Here is a 27473-nt window from a genome sequence, read left to right as displayed (position 1 = left end):
CTCATCCCAGATGAGCTAAACATTACAATAATGTATTTATGGCTTTAGGGTGAAATCTTATTCATTCTCTTTCCCTGAAGTTAAACACATTTTATCACACATGCAGTTTCCACACTTTGTTTGGATGGAACATTAACCTTCCTTGTTTAAAAACAGAGAACTTACAATTAATGGTTCATATATCCCTCGTGAAAAGGTCAAAGACACAGAGAGAAACACCTGTTCACAGAAGTAATCCTATTCTGGAAAAAACAGACATCTTACAGACACTTGCAATGGAATGCTTTTCTCACATCTATATCTTTAAATTTTGTAATAGACATAGCACAGTGACCTTTAGAAAACAGCAGGCTCTTTACAATCCTCAGTACATATGCAAAGACGTGAATGTCTAGAAGTATGTAAAACCAAGCTTAATAAACATGTCCCATAGAAGGCAAAAGCAAAACCTCACAATGGTGAGCAGATAACAATTTTAAACCTAAGAGAAAGACTAAAGCATGCGGCAACAGAATCCAGACTACATGATCATCTGTGTCTCACTGCTTTCACATCAGGACTTCAAATCTGGTTAAACAACTAAACGTAGTGCTTCACCAGTGTACTGGTCTTGGTTGGGACAGAGTTATTTTTCTTCATAGTAGCTACTATGGGGCTATGTTTTGGATTTGTTGTTTTAGCCTTGCTGAGCAGCGCTTACACAGTGTCAAGGCCTTTTCCGCTTCTCATGCTGCCCCACCAGTGAGTAAGCTGAGGGTGCGCAACAAATTGGGAGGGGAGATAGTTGGGACAGTTGACCCCAACTGACCAAAGGGGTATCACATGGTGTATATGATGTTCTGCTCAGCAATAAAAGCTGGGGGAAGAAGGAGGAAGGGGGGGTGTTCGGAGTTACATTAATTGTCTTCCCAAGCAGCCATTACATGTGATAGAGCCCTGCTTTTCTGGAAACGGCCGAACACCTGCCTGCTGATGGGAAGTAGTGAATGAATTCCTTATTTTGCTTTGCTTGCATGCATAGCTTTTATTTCCCTATTAAACTGTCTTTCTCTCCCGCCGTGAGTTTTCTCACTTTTATCCTTCCCATCCTCTCCCCCATCCTACTGGGGGGAATTGAGTGAGCAGTTGAGCGGGGCTCAGCTACCTACTGGGGTTAGCCCACAATAACCAGGCATTCTGTTGGAAGTGTAAAAATGTATCTGTGTATTTACAGATCAAAGGTGTCTACCAACAATAGGAATGCAGTTATCATATTGCCATAGTCCTGGTTAGAAAGCCAAGATAATAATATGGTCTGGGAATTTGCCAATTGTCAAATAACACTTACAGAATCATGTGCCAATTCTTTTTTTTCTTTTTTTTTTTTTTTTATTAAGGATAACTTATGGCTGGACAACACAAATTGTCCATACTAGTTGTTCACAACACCAGATGATGAAAGAATTGCAGACACAGAAACAAACAAGGGCGGAACAACCAACGAATAGTTTCCCTATTTCTGAAATCAATCTCCAATACGCATGGTCCACCTCATAGGAGAGGGAAAAGAAGGTTAGAACATCAGGCAATTTTTTTTGCCCTTGTTTTTCTGCCTCCTATGCCTGTCCTTTTTAGCTATATGACTGATGTTGGAAGAGAGAGTGGTGGTAGGTAACCAGCAAAGAAAGTAGAGTGCCAGAATGCTAGTCCTGACAAGTGATTGATCCACCTTCTGCTCCTCAAAGTCCTGCTCCAGCAGGCAGACCACAAAATCTCCTGGGGGTAGATGGCAAAAATTGCATCAGGACACACAGGAAAGAGGATGGCCCAGCAAACATTAGTCACCATAAGAAACACTGCACTAGGCTGTAGAGACCTTTGCTCCAAAGCAGTGCTGCTGCTTCCGTATTACCCTTATTATGCATCTTCAGCACACCATTTTGCCCCTCCTCTTTGTATACTTTTGATTAGCAAGGACTCTGTGCAGTGTCTAGGCTAGTGGAAAACAGGGCCTAAACAACAAGGTTTCAGCTGTACCAATGCCCTCATAAAATCTTCAACTGTACCAAAACAGAGCCCTTAGAAAACTGAAACAAACAGCGGATTTTTCAGCTGCTCATATCTTGCTGCCCATTCATCTGGTGACCTAAGTTATACATTGAATAATTCTAGGGAACACTGTAATAGTATATATATATTTTGAACACACAAGAAAACTGTAAGAATTGAGTCCATTGTTCAGACTTTGTCTTAAAAGTGTGAAAACTGTAGGTGTAGAAAATCCAATATTAAAATTCAAAGCAAAGGACACTGCAGTATTTACATTATTCTTAGCTGAGAGTTCGCAGATGACACTCTCAAACAAGTTTTCATGACAATATTTTTAGATGGAGCATGTATTTCTGTTCCTTCAGGAATGAAGCAGTGCATTGTACAGTACTTGGTAGAATTAGAAATATGTGGTAAGACTCTTTCAAGTTTTGAGTTTGAATTTCTAGTGATTCTCTTGACAACAAACTATAGACTTTGTAACGATATACATTAGAGATGTAATTCATATTACAACAGTTCAGAAATTCCTTAAGGGAAAATAAATATATGAAAAACTGAATAGGGAATGCATTTCCTGCAACTTCAAGATAAAATTACAGTACCCATGCACAAAACAATCCTACACACTGTTAGCAAGATGTATCAGTAATAAAAATAACTCAACTTTCAGATTGATTCTTCACTGTGACCTCCTCTTGGTACTAAATAGAAACCAATCACATATAATTAAGTTGGATTTTTTGCTAATCACTGTAAGTGGTCTGCAACGAAAGCACTAGTGAGATTTTGAAGGTTCATCATAGATATTTCCTTACCTAAAGGAAACAGAAAGTGTCATTAGCAAAATTTTATGATTAATGCAATCACCCATACTGGTTTTTGTAAAATTTAATTATTGAGCGACAACGGTTTAAGAGTCCATGTGTAAAAACTGTGATAGAGGAGATTAAGTTTACTTGAGGACCACTACAGGAACCTGGGCATCAGCTGTGGTGTCTTAGCGGAGTTAGAGGGATGTCAAAAATATTGCTTTAGAGTAGAAGCATTCAATTTATGTAAGATATTTCTATAGACCCATAAGGTCATTAAAATTATATTGGATCCTCTCAGCGTGAAGCAAAGAGATAGTTAAACACAGGATTCTCCAGTTTCAGTTCTCACTCTAACATGAACCAATCTGCTTATCAGCAGGGGATCATTAACTGCCGTAAACATGCTTATTTTAAACAAATGTCACTAAGAAAGATATTTCAACTAAAAAGTAAGAATTCTTAATATCGAAAATAAGGATGGTCACTCACATAAACAGCAGAATTTGATTTCTGAAATTATTTTACTAATATGATTTCCTGTGTGTGGCAGAGACATAGGGTCATGAAATGCCTCAGCATTACTCCAATTAGTACAGCAGATTTTTATCTGGGAGGCCACAACAGACTGTTCTACTAAAGTGTGCAAATGGTGCTCTTCCTCTTTGTAGTGGAAAGTCTATGAAATTCTTCTTTACACCAGTTTAAGATATTTTCCCTAAAATAAGGAAATGAGGTAGACCTTAATCCATTAAATCTATAATTATTACCTCAGTATTAAAATAATTTCATTTTAACAGATTCCATTAATTAACAATTTAAAGCATTAGTACTTATTTAGCAGTATAAAATCTGTGAATATCTTTATAAACAATCAATATTTTTTTCTTGTTTCCCGGAGGAATACACATGCAGCCTTAAAATATTATTTATTATAATGCCAAAAAATCTGCCATTCCCATATGAATGCCATTCCCACTTCTAGAAAAGGACATGAATAATAGTTACAGATGAGGACAAAAAGTCTTGAACTTCAAGGATTGCTCATTTGGTGTTCATGAGGCCCATCTTTATATTTGGAAGCATCTATTCAGCCATTGACTATGTTTATTATTTTTATTGTGCTCTCAGTCAGGAACAAAACTAGATAAGCAGTGAACATGTCATTTCTTAGAGGGATGCTTGAAGGCATTGTTCATTTTCTTATGAAGACGGAAAGCAGAGGGAGGTTGACACTCTCCTCACACTTCATAATTAGTCTGTACTAATTTGCAGTGATGTTCTTTCATAAATAGGCACAAATATTTCTTTACTATTTAATATCTTCAAGTAAAAAGCCCTGAACAAGTTGATACATGATTAAGAACTTTGTAATACTACTGCTGTAACAGCAGATCATTATTAATACAAATAAATACAAATATGTAGTCTCTTTTCACAGTCATTCAATTCAATGATGAATGTATTTCCCATCTATCCAACCAGTGTCTACATTTCAACTCGAAACTGCAAAGAACGAGGCTTTTACCTCTTATTTCATCACAGTTACAACCAGAACTGCTGATTTGAAAGGACAAATGCCTCACGGATTAATTCAGTCTGTATGTTCTGTTCAGAAAGGCTGATCCATCTGGGAAGAGCTGTGTGTAGCTAACATCTTCCAGATACAGGTTTACTATGTAAGCAGCAGAACTGGACTATGGGATTCACTTTCATTCCTGAAGCATGTGGCAACTGAAAGAGAGCTTCTACAGCCATTACAAAAGAACCCACAGTCTAATTTGAGGTTTCCTCAGAAAAAAATTAGCTTCTGGGGTTGGGTTACCAGTCAAATGTTAACTGTTATGAGCCACAGTTAACATATGCAAAGAACAATCCTACACCAAGTTCATGGATCAAAAGACCTTATGCTTTGGGAAAGGCGGGTATTAAATTTGAAACTCATACTCCCAGGAAAAGTTTTCATGTGCTTTTGGGCATTTCAAAAGATGTTCAGATGTTCTGTGGTGAGGGGGAACCATATTAAAATATTAATGTATGTTAATAAAATAATATATTAATAAGTATATTAATAAACTACTTGCTTGACTCTTCGTTAATAACTTATTTTTATTTTATTTTATTTTTACAGTGATGTTAATGGTACTGTAAAAGGATAAACGACTCATGTTTTCTGAGGTTCCCTGAATATTTTGATTTAAAAAATCACATAATCCTACACACATAATCTTTGCAAATGCACCAAGGATCTAGACGTTAACTTCTCTCTCTTTCATCAGCATTATTAATACATACTTATTTATAAAAATTCAGCAGAATATTTTGCTGCAACTGGGGAGGAAAGCAAAGAAGAACCAACAAAGGCTATCACGGCTAATTACTAATTACATAGCTAATTACTAAAAGTAATTAATAAACATGAATACAAAACCCTTCCTAGAAAGCCATTCAAATTCAAAGGACTTTGAAAACCTTACACTTGATGTTATGCACGGACAGTAGTTCTGACATTCACAGTCATAACAACACAGTTGCAGCAAATTTCTACACACTCACAGAGTTTACAATTCTTCCTTCCCACGGGAAAATAAAAAAAAAAAAAAAAAAGCAAAACACAGGCCCTGGAGCCAATCACCTGAAAAACTAAAGATTGTTAGGAGCTGGCAAATCTGGATGGAGATGAGGTTGCAGCAACTCCCTGTTTCTAATCTGTGATTCAGAAGCAGTAGTGAGGCTGCGCGCGTGTTCCCAAGCGGCACTCACACAGGTGCTGCACTGACACGCAGCGGGCAACACACCGATAGAAACACTCAGCGCTTAAACAGACATGGCACAAACAACCTCATCCTCCTCCGTCTGATCAGGAGGAAGGACAGTTTAGTTGGAAATACGCACATGTGCTCAACATGGATCCCTCCTGTAACTTGCCTTAGACACTTGGCATATCCAGTAGCTGGCACCTGGATCCCCAGTCTCCCCACTGCTGGCACCTGAATATACAAGTCCAAAGCCTGCAGCTCCCCTCCAGTTGCTGGTACAGATCTGCCTTTAAACTTGGACACACTCACACATCCCCACATCCCCGCCCACCCCAGCACACTCCACACCGTTCAGTAATGGGCCTCAGGTACTACCATGTATCCAGTAACTGGCCCTGGACCCTCCAGCCTCCCAGTTACCTTGCATGCCCACTGACACCCCCACATATATATTATGGGCTCTCAGTAGCTAGCTTTGACACTCAGGACATCCAGGAGCTGGCTCCTGACTCCCTGGTCTCCCCTTGCCTCATGCAGAAAGACACACAGGCGCAAACAGGCCTCTTGGTCAACCCACAGATCATACAGTCGCTCCCATTGTCAGTCTGGACTTCTGGACCCCTACAACAGTTCACTCATGAACTCCCTGGTCTTTCCAGTGTCTGGCCCAGACTTTTGGTCACATGGATACCTGGTACCCAAGTCACTCATCCAACTTACTGGTTACTCCAGCCTGACACTCAGTAGTGACCCACAGTGACACTCACTAGTGACCCACAGTGACACTCACTCCCATGCAATAAGCACGCACTCTGTACTCTCCAGTTTGCTGACACCACAGGTCCATGGAGACCCACAGAGCCATGGTCTAGCTCCAGTTGCTGGCACTTAAACCTCCAGACACACATGCATACAGAGGGTCCCTTTACTCAGGAAAACTGTTAGAAGTGGAGCATAAGAAGATACAGGACAGACTGCACTGATCAAGCACAGGGCATGACTAGACAATGGTGCCGAGTAAGAGCCTGTTTACACAGGACTGGCCCCTTTTAACTCCTTATCTCTCTATTTTTCCTTGTTTTTTCCTCCCTAAACCATCTCAATATCTACCTTTCCTTGCTTGTTGTTTTTCCTCTATAAACATCCCAGAATAAATCTAGTACTATACCATAAATCTCTTCCCTGCATTCCATAATGTGTCCCATACCCCTGTAAGCAGTAGCTCCCTCAGCCTGAAGGGTGATCAAGGCAGCATCTCCTGTTCACTCCTCATGATGGATTTCAGCCTTGGCCCATGGGGCTGAGGATCTCCAGGGACATCCGTGGGATCAGCCCAAGATCGAGTCTCTAATTAGGGCAGGGATACCTGGATACGTACTCTCCCAGCGCTGCACCTCTGCCCTCCTTCTTGTGTGTAGACATGAGCCTTTTATCAGATAAGCTAACAGAGGTGTTCTTCTGCCAAGAATACAGCTGTTTTTACTTCAAAGTTTGTAATTTGGTGCTGGCCTGCTATTTCATTTTAGATGTGTGAATTATAAAATCCTATTTAAACTATACTAAACTAAATTCCTAAAAATCTATAATTTTAAAATCTTCAGATAGTAAGTTGGTTAAAACGAAGTTTAGGCAGCATTAAGCTAGAAGCAGAAGACTTCTTAAGGTGAGTCTTCACACTAAAGCTATGAACAGCTTGATGTCTGCATCCGATAGGTCCAAGAACCTTTACTGATAGCCATAAAAGATCCTTAGGCTTCACAAAGGTTACATTCAGTCATGAACGTTGGGACCTTTCTTTGTCTTTTTCCCTGTTTTGGCCCTTCTACATCTTTACTGTAAAGGAAGCTTGTGCATGTCACGGTAACTTCAGAAAACTTTCAGATAAAATATAACTAAGATGGAATTGAACAATTCAAGCCTTCGGAAAAATAGGTTACAGAATGGCTTGCAAATTCAGAAGAGTGATGTTTTTAGAAAACAAGTGCCTTAAACCCCAGAAATTCAAAGGAAATTTCATAGTAAAACACCCAGTTCTTCAAGACTTTCCCATCTTTTCCAATATCCTACTTCTTCCCATTATATCATGTCAAATTAAATTAACTGCTATTCTGGAATTATAAAAAGACAACTTACGCAATCAGAAAGTCTTCTCCATTTTTTTTCACTGTTTCACTATCTACTTACCTCATAAGGTATTTTTTCGTTTGCCATTTTAATAGACTAAGGTATCAGAAACATTTTGATATTCTATACACATACTAAAAACAGTTTAAGTTCATAAAGTGTTATTAAATCCCTGTCAAAGCCTAAGGCTTGGGGACTGAAAATACACTCCCATCTGCTTTCTTTATAATATACAGTTATATAACAATACTGTTTTGTTTTGTGATACAGACCTGACACTGAGCACATCCATTATAATTCTTCACTGACTAAATAGCAGCTCCAGACTACAAGTTCCACACCATTATAAAAATAAAAAATATAGGTCATTGCTTCAGAGTGACAAAACAGAAGCAGAAATGTAGACCAGCATCGTATTTCTAAGTAAAATAAGGGCAGAGAAAGCTTGAACACTATACTGCTGTACCATAACCCTTAGTTGTTAATATGTACCTCAGAGTGGTTTTGGCCCGTGCCACTACTACTCACACGTGGCTGGGCGAGGTGTGTGCCGGCGGTCATTCCCAAAACACCATATGTATGAACAGGCCTGCATCAGGATTGCCTCCCAGCACCTTATATAGTCCCCCAACAGGATTCCGTCAGGCTTTGCACTCTTAGTCCTTTCTAACATGAGCTTACAAATTTCTAGAATAATTTAGGTTGGGAGAGACCTCTGGGGGTCATCGAGTCCAGCCTCCCACTCAAAGGAGGCCTAACCTCAAAGCTAACTGCGATGGCACAGATACACTCCTCTCCGTAATGAAGCAAGCTTATGCCTCCAAGTTCCACAGAGGTTAAAGTACACAAGCAAAGACACTTAAATGTTAAAACATTACGATGAAAACTATTTACACTACAGTTACTTCACTTTAGCAAATCATTATTCTTCCTTACAGTCAAGTGTAGGGATCACTATATTTCATTCTTTCCCCTCACTATTAAAGCTTTGAAATAGGTAGTGAAAAATACTTACAAAATTCAGATGAAAAAAAAGTACTTTCTTAAATTATATTTACTCATTAGTAAGGACTATAAATGTGCGCTAAAAATACTCCATCATATTAATATTTAAGATAATGCTCTTCCGAAAATCCAAAACTAGTAAGAACCCCTATCCCCAAAAGAGATTTCTTCTCTCTTTAAAGAAACTAATTTAGATTCATTACACATATCCTACACTTTGTGGAAAAAAGGAGAGGGCGACGCATAGAGTTTAAGCATAAATATTTCAACTCATTCTACTTCTTGACTCATAGAATAAATTTTCAGTGAAATGGCAATACTGCAGTTTTATAAATACAAGAATAATATAAATTCATTATGGTATATGTGTTGAAGCACACATTCAATAATCCTCCCAAGCCTATCCTTCAAGCAAACCAAAGCATTTAAAATCATAATGTATTATGCACACTTGAGTCACTTCCTAAACAGAGGATTGAAAATATGGAAAAGTGCTATTCCAGTTTGGCTGAATGGTTTACATCACGGCATGGTACAGAATTAATTCTGTATGCAGTAGGCTCATTTTAGTATTCAGCAAAACACAGCAACCCCTGAATTTCACAGTGTTAAAGCAAGAAGTAGGATATAATAAGAATTTTAAAAAAAAAAAAATCCCACCACCTGCATTTTGTGCATTGGATTTCATTTACCAGACTTAATTAACAGCAACATATTAGCCAAATCACTCTGAGAGAAATATAAAATACTCACCTGTTTTAGGGTCAACAGAGAAATATGGCTGTCCCTGAAGAATACTGTACACTACTCTGGCGCTGTTTCCATACGTAGGGTCATCTGCATCTGTGGCTGTCACCTGTAGAACAGACGTACCTGTACATACAGGAAAATAATGGTTAATAAATAGAATTTTCTAACAAATATAAATATTTTTAGTTGTTTTTTTGAAACCTCGACGCTCCTCACATTCTACAATTGAGAGATACAGAACATTTTCTCTATATGTTATTATCCTATCGTATTTTTAAGGTAAACTATTTATACTCATTTGAAAAAACTTTTTTATCTTTCTCTCTATATATGTATATGTAACAATTACATATATATAAATGTAAATAGTAACTACATAGCATGCATACATATGCATGTTCACACATATACAAGTCAAACTTGGATATTTCTTAGACTTCTAAACAACTCATATTTAAAGACTTCGTGATTATCTTCATCTACAATACAAATTAATGTTGAAGTGCATATTTAAAATAATTTGCTTAAACACCCCCTAACCAATAAGAAATAATAACGGAATCAAAAAATCCAGCTATTGGAAGGCATCAAAACTCTGAAAATGAAATCACTACTAGAACCTTGTTGGAATTCCAATGATGGATCCAAATTAGAATGATAAGGAGTTCAAAAGACAAATATTTGTATGCTGTTAATAAACACCATTAGAAAAATAAAATCAGTCTAGTATGTCACTAAGTGGGATAAGTTATGAGTAACACTTTGTAGCAAATAAAATGCTTAAGTACTGCACAGAGATGAGTGATATTACATTTTACTGTATTTTTCAAGACGTTTAATGATTAATCTTTTTTGCTATCACTGCCCAACACTTCACACAAGAAATCAGTAAATGAAAAATTGGCAAGTTAATAAGGTTCAGTCTTTATCCCACTTGTTTATCTTTCTATAGACTTCTTTGTCCCAGTATTAAAATACAGGAAAAATAATAACATTACAAGCTGTTCTCTTGTAATTCTGTGTCTGAAAGCGGCTTCTCAGTTAAATTAACCACTGAGGTATCACCTCCACTCTGGGGTATTCATTTTCACATCTTAGTTTTAAGGGGAAGTATGCTTTTGAATTGAATCCCTTGATCTCCCTCACTTGTCGTACTTTGATTTGCCTCATGGAACAGTTTCAGAGCATGCTAACTGGATTTCTTTGGATGACACTAAACCAGAAGATGCACTTTAGCAGCATATCTGATTTATTCTGACTGCTAATGGCCACTTAGTCTCAGAGACCAGACAAGAGCTAGTCTGAAATAAGACTTCCAAAAAACATAACTGAGGATATCAGGTCCTCAGTTCCAACTGTTTAACTTCATAGATCAGTTTCTATTGCACAGAACTGTTTGTTAATGTGCACAACCTCAGTGTATACTGGGAATAGAAATACCTAAAATCAGGGAGTCTCACTTCGAGTACAGCAAGCAAGCATGCAAATCTTCACAGATTTGGATTCTTCACTTTGAGAAACTATTCATTCATTTGTGCCACATTAACTTGGACACTGAAAGTTGCTTTTTTTGTATCTCTACTGGAGATTTAACAAAAGGTACAGCAAATGTGTCTACATACTTAAACATAGTGTCTTCAGGTCTCTGAATAGACCAAATGCATGCAGTCTCATAGACACATAGACGCACATTCACACAGCAGATATAAGGATACCTTGATGAATTTGAAGTTGAATATTGTAATAAAATCAAGTTGGACCTAGTACTCTGTTGATAGTTATTGAGGAGTTAATGGTAAAACTGACTATATTACTGTATTTGTGTTTATGTAACAAGGTAAACAGAGGTGAATTAAAGTTAATGCAATTTTCTTAAAATGGTCTAGGGAACTATTCAGTTGTACTTATTTGCTATCTAAACTTAGAATAAGAGTTCCTCCAAACCACATCAGGTCACTTCAAAGAACAGAAAATGCATATTTTCCCATATTCTGTAGCTTCTTTAAATACCATAATGATGTATTTCTGTAGCCCAGTTTGGCAATACTTTCTAACTTGAGGTAGAAAAGCTGTAACCTTTCCGTCTTCTAGTTAAGCTTGTTGTACTCAAGGATGAAGGGCTGTCCGCACTAATTTGTTGTTTTACCATTATTCATGGCTTCATTATTTTATGTTGGAATCTCGTGGAATTATTAAAGATTAATAGGTTACTGATACATATTTTTATTTTTTTTTAATTGCATACAACAAAATCTTACCCATCCAATAGGTATAGTCAGTCACCTACCAGAGTTTGCTACTCGGAGTGCTGGGCAACTTCTGTACCTTTTTTTCTATAGGTTTTCCTGCTTCCAGGAAAACAGTGACCAACAGTTACCTACTCGTCTAACCGGCTGAGTTCCCATTTGCACTTTTTCTCTGAGTTCTAGAAAATCGACGTAGGCTTTGGAATGAATGAACAGATTTTGGCTATTTCAGAACAAGAAAATAACAGAAATACTGAGATTTCATGGTTCTCATTCTTCACAGACTTTCTTCTGTCCTCTCTGTATTTTAAAGGGTAGGGGATAGAATCTGAGTGCTTGTATTGCTCGTTTATGTGGGACAAAGAAAGAGGGCTAGTGAAAGGTGATATCTCACATAAGAAGTTGACAGGTCATTTTTGCATGAATGGAATGCTATTATACCTTAAAATCTGCCACAGTGATTTTCTAATACATCTGTATCTCTCTGAAGAAATACCTGATAATAGTAATTTGGTACTGAATAGTATTGGATAGTGTCAAAGTGTTTTCTTTCCATAGAAAGAACACTTAGAATCACAAGTTTTAACTCAACCCCCCACCCCACCTCTCAAACCCTCATTCAGTGCGATGTAGCTCATCAGATGCTTAACTTTTTCACTGTATTACACAAGAATGCTCAGCGTCTTATAAGATATACTGGCCTTTTCGCTAACTCTTCCCTGGTTTGCTGAGTCAAGAGGAAAGGCAGGTCGTGGAAGCTGGTGGTTAGAATGCCTTGTAAGAAAAAAGGTAAAGAGGGTACCTTTACCTTCCAATCACTCCTTTCAAAGTTAGCATCATTCAGCTCATCAACATGACAGACAAATCATGATTCCACATATATTTGCACCATTCAAATGCAGCATCAATTTTTGCTGTTGAGCTATGTGTAATGAAGGATTTAGATGGAAAAGTATACAGTACAGCTGCCTTGCTATTTTTAACGTTAACAATTCTGAAGAAAATAATCTAATACAAAAATAAGGATCTAATTTCCCTGGAGACCTCAGAACAGATATGAACATCAGACCCAGAGGCATACCTTCCATACTTTATTCACTAACTTCTGTGAAAAAGCCTGTCAAGAAAAACTCGAAATTTTGCTATGAAAGCATTTTGACACTCCAGTTAGGCAATAAAAAAGACTTTTTTCCCCAAAGTGGAGCCTCTGCTTATTCATAGTACAGCTACCATTCCACATGATTTCCCGCTACAGTTTAGAGATTACATATTGGGAATTCTGTTTTCTTAGCTAATGCTCTATACAGAGCTGTGAAATATGTCTGTATGCTCTGAACACCACTCTGTAAGCTTTGCCTTTTTTCTATTATCAAGAAAAGGATCATTTCATTTGGGAAATCAAATTGTAGTTTTATTTCAAAATCTCTTCTTTTGTTTTGCTCTTTTTTTTAAATATGTTTACAATAAAAAATTTTGTAAAGTTATATATAAAAGAAAAGCTCAAGGGAAATACTTCAGTTTTTCTCTCTGAAGACAAATTTTTAATGTTTAATGAGGCAGTTCGATAAAACATGTCTGTTGAGAACACAAATCTGTATGCATGACTTTCCATAGTTTGCTGCACTGTTAAAATCTCAAATGGATCAATATTGAACAAAAAGTAAGATAAGTGAAAAAAAGGTGAAGTTTAATGAACACAGGGATTTCCTGCCTAACTAAACTAATTCTTAAAATTGTCTTAAAACACTAACTAACAAATCAACACAATGTGTTTTAGTTTCATTCTACATTAGAAAATAGTGATTTCACCAGGAACTCAACACTTTGAGTCCAGTGGCTATATTACTGATCCAGATCCTTACTGTAAAAAACCTCTTTTTTTTTTTTGTTCTCTATCTTCATTAGAAGATAAAAAACAAACAACACAGGAAGATAAATAGGGACTTTTCATACAAATCATATTTACAAACACCATGAATATTGTTTTCCAGATTATCCGAAATGATGACTACCTCACATTATGATACCCTGGAAAGAAGTTCAGAAAATTCCAGTATGTCTCTTAATTTCCTACATAGAATTTATTGAGAATACTCTTCTTATGCATGACCTCAACACTAGAAAATTTAATATGCAATATTTCACTCATTTTGAAGCTATCTGAAAATCAGCAGATATGGAAGGCTTTTACTGATTGAAAAATGTTTTTATTTCCTTTTACATTTAGATAATGATGACTCTTAAACCTTAAAACAGAGCATAGTTATAAGTCTCAATGAAATTGAGCTTCTTACACTGTAGAAGAAGTAATTTCAGATATAAATGTTGGTTCTTGAGCCAACTTTCAGGAAAAAGGTTCAATGAAGGCAAGGGATATGTGTTTTCTTTCAGCTCTTTCAGCATAGTTCATAAAGCTTAAATAATATGTTCACTTTGTGCCACAATGAACACTGCGATCTAATATTTGAAAAATAAGTTAACAAAAATTACCTGTACCTTCTTGTCAGTGACCTAAAAAAAGGAAGGTCAGAAAGGTCCTACAGCTTTTAGAGGCAGATCAAGAAAGTTTCAACTTGCGGGAAAAATACCAGCTAACTTCTTGAGAAGACAGACAGGAACCTGCTGCTGAAACTAAACAGCACAACAAAGATCAAAAATACCACCTGCCACTCAGCATGAGTGCTGTTACAGAGAGACAGTAACACTGAAAGTTTTTTAAATGACCATGTAAAAAAAGTGGAAGAATTTTTTAAAGTAATGAAGCATCCTTAGGAATTCATAAAATAACAACAAGAAGTTCAATTTTGTATAGACTCCACAACTAAAGGTAAAAAAAATGTACTCATTACAGAACTAATAAAAATGGCACAGGGATCTTGATTATTTGACTGAAAGAATGTATCCTGTGGAAGCAATAATAGAATTAGTCTTCCTGAGACTGCAGATAATAAAATTATTTCAGTATGCAACAAACACAAACAAATCAATAAGGGAAAAAGAAAATAATGATCACAAATTTACAACAAAATTATATACCGACATCAGATCGCCTGTATGGTGGGATGTAAAAATTCAGCTTTATTCACACAAGAAGAAAGCTTTTTGGAATAGATATTTTGATGATTTACCTCAGGTACAACCAGTAAAGTATTTCATTTATAAAACATACACATTAATGCTTTATTTTATGACTAAATCTTCCTTGGTTTACCATAACCCAGTCTGCTTTATAACTCAAGTTGCCATCCCAGATTAACTATTCAAATTGTTCTTTGGAAAACAGTAACTTGTATAACGCAGTTGTTCAGTAATACCAAGATTCTGACTACTATAGAATTATGACTAACATCTATGTAAGAATGCTACATCTTGAGAGCATGAAAAAAGGAGAACTTCTATAAATAGAATGAAAAAAAAATAATAATAATATTAGCTGCTTTTGACTTTGACTTTGAGGATAACATTGATTTCCTTTCCACTGTCTTTCCTCCTATGCAGAAAATAAAAGGCTTCCACAGGGGAAAAAATAATCAATTAATTAAAATGGTCTCCATTAAAGACAAAAGAAACTGAAGAAAGAGGAAGACAGAATTATGTGTTTTTGGAGACAGCCAATAAAGGAAATGAATTTCACATCAAGACAGTGTGTGATTGATGAAAGCTGAGATAAGAGCTTAGATGTTACTGAAATGAAGTGCAACTCTAACAGGAAAGCTTTGTGCCACAGTGAATTATCAAAGACAACTGAAGAGGTTTCATACAGGCCCACAATATTCTCACTGGCAGCTCTATCCCCCCACTGTCATACAAAGATGCATTGCTTAAATAGTCCTGGTGTTAAGGCATTACTCACTGAAATTACCCCTTCTGTACTTCCATAAATTTCTCATGGGAATCATATTTGCGATAGTATGCTTAAAATAGGTAATTCTGCATGTCCTGTTATATGCACTAGCATCACTGTGTAGATGGAATGGTGATCTATATGTTTATAGCTCTGAGAAGTAGCAGATGAGATCAAGAAGTCAGTATTTAAGAGGTAGCTTGATTTAAGAGAACAATAAACAATTTGCAAATGATTTTTATGGAATGAAAATATATTTGAGCTATAACGTGAAAATCTTTATTAGCTAGATACTGACCAAACAAGAATGGCTAATAAAGATTGTTTTTTCTGGTAGAGACCCAGAAGAGGCTATTAGAAATAATAATGTTAATAAATAGTTATAATAAAATGTGGGAGGAACGGGAAATAGAAATTACAAGCAAAGATGAGGTAGCAATTCCTAGTTAGAGGGAAACACACTGTGGAAAAGAGAATATTCATAAAAGGGGAGTTGAAGGGTAATATGGGAACAATGACCTATGAAAGAAGAAGAGAAAACAAAATAAAAGGGGACCGAAGGAAGATGTTTCTCCCTTCATGCATTCTTGGTGCATAAAGGACCACAGGAAAAAAAAGGCTTAGAACTCTCCACAGCTGGGAAGAGACACCTGAAGTAGCACACTGTGGGAGGACTTGGAAGAGAGAGGACTGTAAATGAAGAAAGGTATTGCAAGTACCTACAAAGAACAAAGTGTTAGGACAAGACAAGTATGATGCAGACAGGTAGATAATTTTTCAGAACGTCATGTACAGAGGACATTTTGAGAAGAAAATCAAGGAACTATTCCTATGTGTCAGTGTAGTGGCACTGGCGCTGAGAGAAAGAATGAAGAGGTAGTAATAAAGTCAGGGGAAAAGAATGAGAATTGGGGAAAATTTTTATATCCTTTTAAAACATGATATTTAATAAACTTCAGAGTCTATTTAATACAATCTGATTTTGCATGGTAGATAGGAAAGAATGCTTATTCTCTACTTTATACAAGATTAACACTACTTAGGTCAATGAAGAAGCCACTGGTGTAAAAATCAGTCTCTGCTTCCAAAACGACACACCTTTGAACTCTATGGTTGAGAAATAAATTTTAATATATTTTGATCTTTTGAGGACTAGTATGATTACCACCTGTTTGAAAATATTTCATATGCCACACTTCATTTGTATCTGCAAGAAAAGAATCGTAGATGTATTTGGAATGCACTATTTTTACTCTGTGTATCTGTAATGGAAGCTGTGGTTTTGGCCTGTTTAGTCTCTCCACATGAAATATGTCTTTGCATATGGCGAAACTGTATGCAGTCCAGACAGTATGCACACTTCCACAACCAGATTAAATTTCCCTCATTACACAAAGACATATGTCTGAACTCAGCATAATAATGTCAGGTGGTACCATAAAAGGTGAACCAAATGCAGATTCCCAGTTTAAAATGAATTTCACCTGTTTACACTAAGAAAGTTGTACAAGGTACCTTCCCATGCAAAATAATTATATTAACAAAATTTTGTATCTGACTTTCAAGTATGGAACATAACACTTCTGTTATTTTCTAGTCTATTTATATGAGTTATCATTACCATTCAAAGTGATCAAATCATGACAAAACGTTAAGATTCAATGACACTAGTCATTCGTTCTTATATGTATGATCGATATTGTTATGAGAGTTGAATGTATTTTAATATTTTTCCCTTTTAATTTTCAAAATTCTACTCTGCAGAAGTTAAAGTCTATCACCTGCTTATCAGACAAACAGCAAGAAGAAAAGAACAAATGATCTACTTTTCACTTGGGAAAGTTAGACGTGACTTAGACTCGAAGGTTATTTCTTAGATGGGATGTTTAGGGATTTGGGGGGAAAGGGAAAAGTGTGTGTTCACGAGGTAACTGTTTATATTGTCCATTCAGTAATAAAAGACAGCAGACATCTTTCACAAAGACCAGTCATGACAGTTACGTTTTCTGAAAGAAATATCTAGCACAAAAGTCATATTTCCATGCATCTATCATAAACTAGCTATGCAGCTTTGATGTTGTGATATTAGAGGAAAGTTACAAACTAATTTCAACACCAGACAAGCAACAAATAAAGAAACCTGATTGCATAATGTATCACCTCAAAGAATAAGAACATCTGAACTACATTTCTAGCAGGGAAAACCAAAGAGCAGTGGACTTCAGTTCACTTTGTAAGAAACTTAATCAAGGTAAATAAACATACGAGACTACGGTGTAAAATAATCTAGAAAACTACTGTTCCTTTATATTTGTTTCATTCTGTGAATTGCATAGGCTACTCATGTAGGCATAAGAGAATGCCATAAAGTGTGTAGTTGAATATGGATATATGAATACATCTTCTTTCTAGACTGCAAAGTACCATTTGCCCCAGAATGTCTGTTAAAGCATTCCAGAATAAGAGCAACTCTCCTCTACAGTCAATGTGCGTGTCTGTACTGTTTTCTTAATATGAATGTCCCAAGTAATTTGCAAGGTTACATTTGATGTCTTCTTATCATCTCTTATCAGCTGTAATATCTTTTACAAACAATCAACAATACAATAATGTGTCATAACTTTGTCAAACGGTATGTGGCATTTTAACTTGTTAAAAGATTGTTGTATAGAACCATTTGTTTTCCTTACCCATTTCAGACATCTCTGGCACAGTAACAATGTATGGTCCGTCTGTAAATTTTGGTGCATTGTCGTTGATATCCTGCACTTTGATAATAAATTCAGATTCAGGCTCGAGTGGCTTGTTTGTCCGTCTATCAATAGCTTGGGCATGAAGCACATAGTGTGTCTTCTGCTCTCGATCTAGGCTTTTGGTTGAATGGATGTCTCCAGTTGTGTCATCAATAATAAATATAGTCCCCGCCCCTTCTCCAGTAAGAATGTATTTGACTGATCCATCACCTTTGTCGGAATTGGAGTGCAGCTGTAGAATATATACACATAAAATCATATGAAATGACATATTAAATTTCATAAAAGGTTATTTCACATAAGATATAAAAACTATAATATTTCTGTTAGCATCATTCTACTTAGTTTTTAACCTTCCCACCTCTTGCCATAATTCCTTATGTGCTATTTCTATCAAGTCAACCATTTTGTTCACGGTGATTTCCATCTAGCATAGTTCATTTTTTAAGCTGGGACATCTTGGGTTCTACGTTCATCCTAGAAAACTTCCTAAGTCAAGAAAATTCTGGTAACTGGGGTGGTCTTTATTTTACTTTGGTTTGGTTTTAGTCCTTCTAGTACTTATCTCACAGATCTCGTTGCTAGAAACTCTTCCTTAAGCACTAAGCCTGAAGCAGTCACACTGAGGATTGTTTGCTTCAATGACTGTAGTTCAGTCTCACCACCTATGTTATCTTCTCTGGCTCCAAGGACACCATTATTTACTGCAAAAGGAAATTGCATAGTGTGGCAGTGACAGATGTCTGTCCAGGATTACTCTGTCCCTCAACAAAACACATCCATTTTCTCTGGTTTTTGTTTGTCTATTGTTAATTAGAAAGTCACCTAATTTGATTCTGTTTAAATTATTTATAATGAAGTAATGACCTTTGACTGATACTTCCAGCATTTTCATTGTTCCTAACACACACTTTGTGCTATTAAATATACGTTAAATATATTATACCCTTCATTGAGTAGAAGAAAGTTTATATTTATTGGGGGGGAGGAAGGAGGAATAGTCACTAAGTAACCCGGTGTATTAAGAGATAACATGAAACAGCTACTCATTAAGTCTCAGTGCTTCTAACTTGACTTTAAAGAATTGCCTGTTTAGATTAAAAATGAACATGTGTTCTATGAGAAAGAGGGGTGATTTTTTCATAGATTGTGAGGCCTTGTGTTGTTTTTTTCTTTAAAATGACTTTGAGAACAGAATGTACTTATAGAGGTGCACAATGAGAACAAAGTGATAATACAGAAATGAACAGCTGCAGGTATTGTGCAGTTATATTGTGATGTTAAATCAGAAGGGAAACTTTCTAATTTTAAGAACTCATTCTTATTCTTATCCCACTGCCCTGTCTCTCAATATCTGCAATGTGGTGTTACTAAGTTTCTACATAGAATCTGAGCAAAAGGAGTAAGCATATGAGGGTTCATGACATTTTTCATTTCATGTATTAACTCTATGAAATTACGGTGTCGCATATAATTTATATCCTGTTCAGTAGGGGGACTTGGGAGGGGGAAAATCTAATAAAATTAAGATTGTCAGCTCACATAAACTTCAGCATAACATCAGTCAACGCACCATATACGTATCTGGGCCACAAGAAGATCTGATTGAATAACCAATACAAAACTAGGTCACAACTGTGAACCAATTTTTTTTTATTTTGAAAATAGAAGAAAGAAATAGGCAGAGAAAGAGTATTTGCTTGGTTTTGCTGTTGTAGGACAGCAGGACAATCTTACACATTTTCTTTAGAGCAGTGATGGGCAAAATTCTCATTACATCTCTTCTTATCCTCAGAATAATACTGTATTCTATTAACAAAGGAATGATTCACTCAATGTAAAATGCCAGGGACCCAAAATTCCTATAAAGTCAAAATGTTTTCTGAAGTGATTTATTCCTAAAACCAAGAATAGTAGGTATTCTAATTTTTCAGAAACAATCAGAATTGTTTTTCTCTTGCTGCAGGTTCATTTTTTGATAAAATGATTCCTAAGTGTTAGTGTTTGCAAATGTTAACATTTGCCTTAGAAAGATTGTCTCTAATTTGGGGGGGGGGGGGGGGGGGAGGGGGACGGGCGACAAAAACAAAAAAGAAACCTAGAAGAAAAAATGGTATGTCCAGGAAAATGGCAAATTTGCTGAGTTTATGAAGCTATTAAGGAACTAAAGTTAAAACTATCCCAAACTGAAAAAGATCAGAAGAATCTCCATTCTCATTCTCTCCTTTTAACTCTGCATGTGTATATGTAAAAACTTATTCGGGTATACCATACAGAGATCCCAGCAAAACTTACTATATTCATAACTGAAATTATGAAATTACGAACCAATTAAGACATTGGTTACATAGGTAAGAAAACAAGAGAATAAGGAACTGCTGTAGAATTTTAAGAAGTAAGTTTTCTTCAAAAACCACAAATATCAACATAAACATGGCATTCCAATACCATACTGCAGAAAGGCACATTCAGAAATTCATTGTGATAGCAGGAAATGCATGGAACATTGGATAAAATTAATAACATTAGATATTTTTTGTTGTGAAGAAACAACTATTTGTACTTGTCAATAGTGAAGAAAATCCAGGTACTTTTTGAGTCAGAGGGCTTTTACATCTAACAAGTAATAAAAGCTAAGAAACACAAAAGATTCCCAGCTGATTGCATGGCCAACCAATTATACATTATTCCTGCTAAACATCATGTTACCCAACAAACTTCAATTCAAAAATGCAGGCAGGAATATCATTAGAAGAAAATAATCTGTTAATAAACACTGAAAGCCTTCAATTTGCAACTATGTCTTTTAAACTGTAGTTGTAAGGCAACCACTGAAAACAAGAGAAAACTAAGAGAAGTTTCTGCTTCCCTACTTCCTGATATTTATTATATTGTTTTAAATATAACACTTTGATCTATGCTTTTTAATTTCTAATGCTGAGTTTTAAGTTCACATAGGAGGATTTTGCATAGCACTTCTACTGCATAACAAAAGGGTCTTTCCTTTGTCACTTGGTTTATATTTCATTTTTTTCCGTAAAGTAAAGATTAAATAACTGTTTATCTTCTTTAATACTTCCATCTCAGGACAAATTGGCCCAAGTAGAAAAATACCAAGGCTTCTCTTAAACACTTATTTGCAATATGTGTTTTGCTGAAGAGAGCCCCTAGGAATCCCTGCTTAAGACAATGTCTACCACATTAATGAGAGATTCATGTCCCTGTGTACGGCACACTTCTTTCTTTTCCCTGCGTACTATGAAATCATCTCCACAACAGGTGGTTTATTCCACAAAAGCATTTCTAATTAGAATAGATGTGATCCACCACTTAGGTTACAAATACATGGTTTGGGAGACTGTGTTTCTGCAGCTGTCACTGTAATGATTTATAAAAGACAGCAAGGGAGGAAAATCTAGCTGGGTAATAGTGGACTCTCTTTGCTTGGGACTGCTGTAGCTATTTCTCTTTCAAATGAGGGATGACACTAAGCAACGTAGACTCAAGCCAACCCACCTTCTGTTCACCAGTTCAAACCTAATTTGTGTGGCCTGGGGATGTAATCTCAACCCAGATCCCCAGAAAAGGTGTGGATATTTCATTTCAATGAGATGCCGCCACCTCTGCCAATGACTACTGCAAGAACATGTGCACACTAGAGGATGAGACACTCACATGCTGTAGTAATGTGAATAAATAGCTTAGATAAACGCAAAATGTGGTGTTATTTTTTCCCCTACTGTGCCAGTCAGAGACAGAAAGTTGGAACATTGCGGGAGTCTCTTAATTTAAAAAGAAATACAAACACATGGCAAACTGAAACATGATTACTCATCTTGAGATGAGCATTGAAAACAAATGCAAGGGAAATATGCCAAACATTAAAACACAGCTCTCTGATTTCTGTATCAGAGGTTTTAACTATGACTATGAAAACATTACTGAAAATGTCTTTCAGTAAGTCTTAGTTTCTTATTGTCCACCTCATCTAATGATTATATATTGATCCGTTATATTAACTTTTAAACTGTAACTTAAAGAAACTGTTTTTTTCCTTCTTAAGTTGTTTCAATTTGCTGCCCTAAGCAATCTCACCTTAGATCCCAAACCCTATTTTAAAAATGACTTTGCAGACCCATAGTTTGCTTAGCTTGTATTTAGCCCTCCCTAGCTCCCCAGGGTTCCCCTGACCTTGCCCACGGCTCAGGACTTAATTGCAGCCCCTCCAGGGCCACCAGCCCCTGCCACAGTGATGCCACAGTAGGGCCGGTCTCCATCTCCCCACAGGCCTGCCCTGGGCACCCATGGGCAGACCTGAGGGACCATGTCCCATTCTGGCCTCAGCCTGGCCTGCCCTCAGGGAGGTCCCCAATGCCCAGGGCTGGAGTTGCCCCAGTCGCCCTTTGCTGCCCTGCTCCTGGCTGGCCCTGCCATCAGCTAGCTGGAGGAGCCCCCAGTGCCCTAGCCCCAGGGATTTGCCCCACGCTGCTGCTCCCTGACAGCACCCTCTCCAGTCCCCCCACTTTCCAGACAGTGCAGACTTCTGAATTCCTTATGGAAATGTCATTTCTATCCTATGTGATGGGCTGGCTTCTGAAAACATAACTAATCACTGCTGATTTAGTTATGCTCCTAACAAGAACATACCTATTAAATATTCTGAATCTGTCCACAACCAGAAGTTGCCAGAAAGTATTTAATTTTCATCCCCTGTTGGACATTATTCCTGTCTTTATTTGTCTGCATTTTTAGGGAAAGGAGAAACTGAAAATATAGCTGAAGAGCATATCTGGAATGTCACCTTTATCAACCCAGTGGACTCCACTTCTTGACATATTTAATAACAGGTTGGATTCAGGATGATTTATGATGGTTCCTCAATCTTTAACCAGTTTATATCAGCAGTGTATGACTGATTTAGCAGAATAGCAACCAAGGTGTCCTTGTTTTGCTAAGACTTAAACATTCTTCTTCCATCAGTCTATTTAAATGCTTAACTTTCTTTTAGTATTCCTACACAAACTGCAGGACTACATTACCCAAAGGCATGATCTGAAGAGGTTTACCAAACTTCTCAGTTAATGAGTTTTCTTTATATTCTATTAATTTTGATACTACGAGTCTTTAAATATTTATAATTTAACGCACCAGCATATTAACTGCTTTACAATGAATGCACAGATTGTAGGCTTATTGTCCAGGTAATATAGTATTGTAACTGTTAGTAACTCCAAAGTGATCAGGTGGCTAAAGCCTAATTGCAAAACCAAATGGTCGGGTGGCTACTGCTTAGCTACTGGCCTTATTCACTACCCTTCAACTTCATACATCTTTTACTTATTTGTTTTAGCTAATGCCGAGCTACATCACACATCCAAACATTTAAGCATACACACTTGTCTAAAGTCAAGCAAATAACCTCAAATAGGCAGAAGCTACTGGAGAATATAGAATTGGGGACCAATGGGAAAGCAGCACAAAAATAAGGACTATAAAACCAATAAAAAAATTGAGGAGGGAGCCAACACCCTGCTCCTGCTGGGAATGTGGGATGCTAACAACTCACAGTGATCACCACACTCCCTGCACTTGCTTAAGGAAGATAAGCTGGGGCCAGGAAACCATGCATGACCAGAAGAATGAGAAAGAAGCCTGGATAAAAGGGGCAGTTGTAAAGTATAAGAGTTAATTATATGACTGCTTCCACCTGTTTGGTTTAACTGAAAAATTTGGATTCTTGGTCTGTTGTGTATGTGGCATTTTAAGCAGATTAGTAATGACTTTTACAGTATTTTAACAGGACTACCAATAAATTCTTGAACCCCAAGTAAAAAATGACAGGACAGGACAAAATGGCCTCAAGTTGCACCAGGAGTGGTTTAGATTGGATATTAGGAAAAATTTCTTCACCAAAAGGGTTATCAAACATTGGAACAGGCTGCCCAAGGAAGTGGTGGAATAGTCATCCACGGAGGTATCTAAAAGAAGAAGAGACGTGGTGCTTAGGGACGTGATTTAGTTAGATTTTGTCAGTGTTAGGTTGATGGTTGGACTCAATGATCTTAAAGGTCACTTCCAAACTAGATGATTCTATGATTTATGATATAAGATATATGTTGTTCTGCTGAAAAAAAAAAATTATTAAGAGATTCCCATACATGTGCTAAATTCAAATCCGAAACTGATCTGAAAAAATCAAGAACTGTTGCACTAACACAATGAACTTAATCAGAGAAGAAGTCATTATGTAAATATAAACTTAAATTATTTTGAAATAACTGCATAGAATTAATTTAAAACCTATTGTTGACAAATAATAACCAATAAAAAATAATATGCATAGAATTCCAAAAGCAAAACCTGAGTTCTGGTAGTTATACCACCATTATATCTTTTGAATAAAGTATTGTCTTCAGTTTGAGGAGCAGCAAGCTCTTTCAAGCAGGGCAACAGAACCTCCCCTTCTCAATTCTGTTGTCATTGCCAATCATTTTAACCAGACAACAAGAGGGCCCCAGCGCAACACTACCACAGCAAAGTCTACCAATGTGTTCCCAATGACAAAATTATTCCCAAACAACATGAGCTGTGACCTTTAGCAATATATTTGAAATATATTAATATATATTTAGTAATATATTTAATATATTAACAAAAATGTATGCATGTTACTTTACTTATGTTCCGCAAAACTATTTAATGCTTCACTAAAAACATCAAAATGTAGACACATAAAAGAATTAGTGGTACAGTACTAAAACACTGAGAGCAAAACATTTTAAACTTCTCTCTAATAAGAATTACAATCATGTTGACTTCCTTTGATGTTTATGTAGACACAACGTAATTTAAAAGAAATGATACAATCACTTAGCAGTAGTAAAAAACACATATAAAATTATTCTGAATGGTGCATACTGCAAAATCAGAGTCTAGCTGATTCTACTGAAATGTTCATTGTGCCTATGCAGTAAACGCATCCTCAGATTTGCCGCAGACTTACTTCCTTTGGTCTGAGCTATAAAATATGTTTTAATGAAATATACTGCTCTGGGCAATGTCACACCTTTTGATGGAATTCTCAGAGGGAATCATTAGCCCAGGAGATAACTGTGTTATCCATAGCAGTGCCCACAAATTGAGAAGAAGCTATTTCACAGCCTTGTCAAACAGAGGAAGAAAATACAGAATTGCAATTGCCTCCATCTGCTGAATGGGTTTTCTGAGATAGAAAAAAATAATTGGATTGCAATCATCCAAGAAAAACACAACTGAAACAGTATTAACTTCATAGTATAACACTACAGCATGCAAACATCTGTTCCTGAAAGATGTACTTATCTGAAGTCCCCTTCTTTGCTGCTGCTTTTGGGGAGACTGGGTAATGGCAGATGTATGCAGGTGCATAAGCAATCACATCTGAAATAGCATCAGGTGTACTAAAGCTGACGCAAGTGGTCAACATTAGCTCCTATTTTCTCTCCGTACAAAGGAGGACTCCAGTGAATGACAGGAAAAATAGAAAATGGAAACTCAAAACAACACAATAAAGGTTTATGTATAAAACTGTTGTTTTGTTTTCAAAGAACACTATATATTTTCAAGAAAAATTGAATCCAAAATTGTACTCTCAGTGTACTGTGTATCTAAATCAATATAGAAAAAAGTACTTCCACTCTGCTGAAGTTTTCATCTGAACTCTCTTTACGGCAGTAAGGTTTCATTTCAGACATCTTTTACTTGGGTAAATTCTATGATGGGCATAGAAACTATTCTTTTTTTCAAGAAAGTAGGATTTACACAGTATATTTGTTTTACACGTTTTAAAGAGCTGGACAGTCATCCTGTTGCAGAACATGCTAACCAAAGTTTTCTAAACGTATAACTATGTAAATATACTTCTTTGCAGGTCCTAGGGCTAAATGACTACAGCTCATTGAACCATTACTCTAAAATATGTCTGAAATTAAGTTGGTCTTTTTGTTTGAGTCTTACTGAATGTTGCCAAAGAAGGGCAACAAAGATGGTGAAGGGTCTAGAGGACGTCTCATGAGGAGCGGCTGAGGAAACTGGGATTGTTTAGTCTGGAGAAAAGGAGGCTGAGGGGAGACCTTATCGCTCTCTACAACTACCTGAAAGGAGGTTGTAAAGAGGTGGGGGTCAGTCTCTTCTGACAAGTAAGAAGTGATAGGACAAGAGGAAATGGCCTCAATTTGCAGCAGGGCAAGTTTAGATTGGATATTAGGAAAAATTTCTTCACGGAAATGGTTGTCAAGCATTGGAAGAGGCTGCCCAGGGAAGTGGTTGAGTCACCATCCCTGGAGGTATTTAACAGATGTGTAGATGTGGTGCTTAGGGACATGGTTTAGTGGTAGACTTGGCAGTGCTAGGTTAAGGGTTGGACTCAGTGGTCTTAACGCTAAGTGCATATTCTCTTTGAAAACTCCAAGAGATGCAAGAGTCTGGGGCTTAGAACTTCACTGGAAAACACTGCACATTTGAGACAATGATGGAGTAAAAACACAGTTTCTGTTTACCTACACTATTTCTGCAGACTTCCTACAGATGCTCTTGACCTTCATTTCTGTTGCTTGCTCAGTAAAGCTACCCTTATTGCACGTTGGGGGTTTTTGTTTGTTTTGGGTTTTGTTTTACATGCACAAAGAGAGAATCAAACTCTGCTTTTCCTTTCTATATGCAGTGCAGGTGGAAAAAACGGGAACACATCCATTGTAACAGGGTCTTCCAAAAAGAAAATATATTTCAGATTTTTCCAAATGAGAAAGAACTATTAGTTCTCTAAAATCTTGATCAATGAATTCCACATTAAGTGTTGGAACAGGTTGCCCAAAGAAGTTGTGGATGCTTCATCCTTGGAAATGTTCAAGGCCAGATTGGATGGGGCTTTGAGCAATGTGGTCTAGTGGGAGGTGTCCCTGCCCATGGCTGGGGGGTTGGAACTAGATGATCTTTAAGGTCCCTTCCAGCCCAAACCATTCTATGATTCTATGTTATCTCCATGTATACAGCTTCTCCTGCTATTAATGTGAGTGATAGAAATAGCTCACTGGACCACAGAGCTATAAGTGTAATAGTACTCAAACTCTTATGAAAAGTGATTTATTTGTTTGTTTGCTTGTTTGTCTGACAGC

The 27473-nt window shown here is 36.7% G+C and overlaps 1 protein-coding gene across 13 annotated transcripts in view; it reads right to left on the bottom strand.

Moving 5' to 3' along the window:
* CDH18 (cadherin 18) overlaps nucleotides 1–27473 on the bottom strand; it is a 582930-nt gene that overhangs the window by 126820 nt on the left and 428637 nt on the right. For all 13 annotated transcript variants that reach the window (XM_063326107.1, XM_063326119.1, XM_063326112.1 and 10 more), the window contains 2 exons: nucleotides 18259–18553; nucleotides 9482–9601 (listed from right to left, as the gene is read on the bottom strand). In XM_063326107.1, the coding sequence (XP_063182177.1) occupies nucleotides 9482–9601; nucleotides 18259–18553 (415 nt within the window). The remainder of the gene's footprint in view (nucleotides 1–9481; nucleotides 9602–18258; nucleotides 18554–27473) is intronic.

This window comes from Chroicocephalus ridibundus, chromosome 2 (assembly GCF_963924245.1).
Source record: "Chroicocephalus ridibundus chromosome 2, bChrRid1.1, whole genome shotgun sequence".
In the NCBI taxonomy this organism is placed as follows: Eukaryota; Metazoa; Chordata; class Aves; order Charadriiformes; family Laridae; genus Chroicocephalus; species Chroicocephalus ridibundus.
The sequence above is the reverse complement of the archived record's forward strand: the minus strand, read 5'-3'. Positions and strand labels throughout refer to the sequence as shown.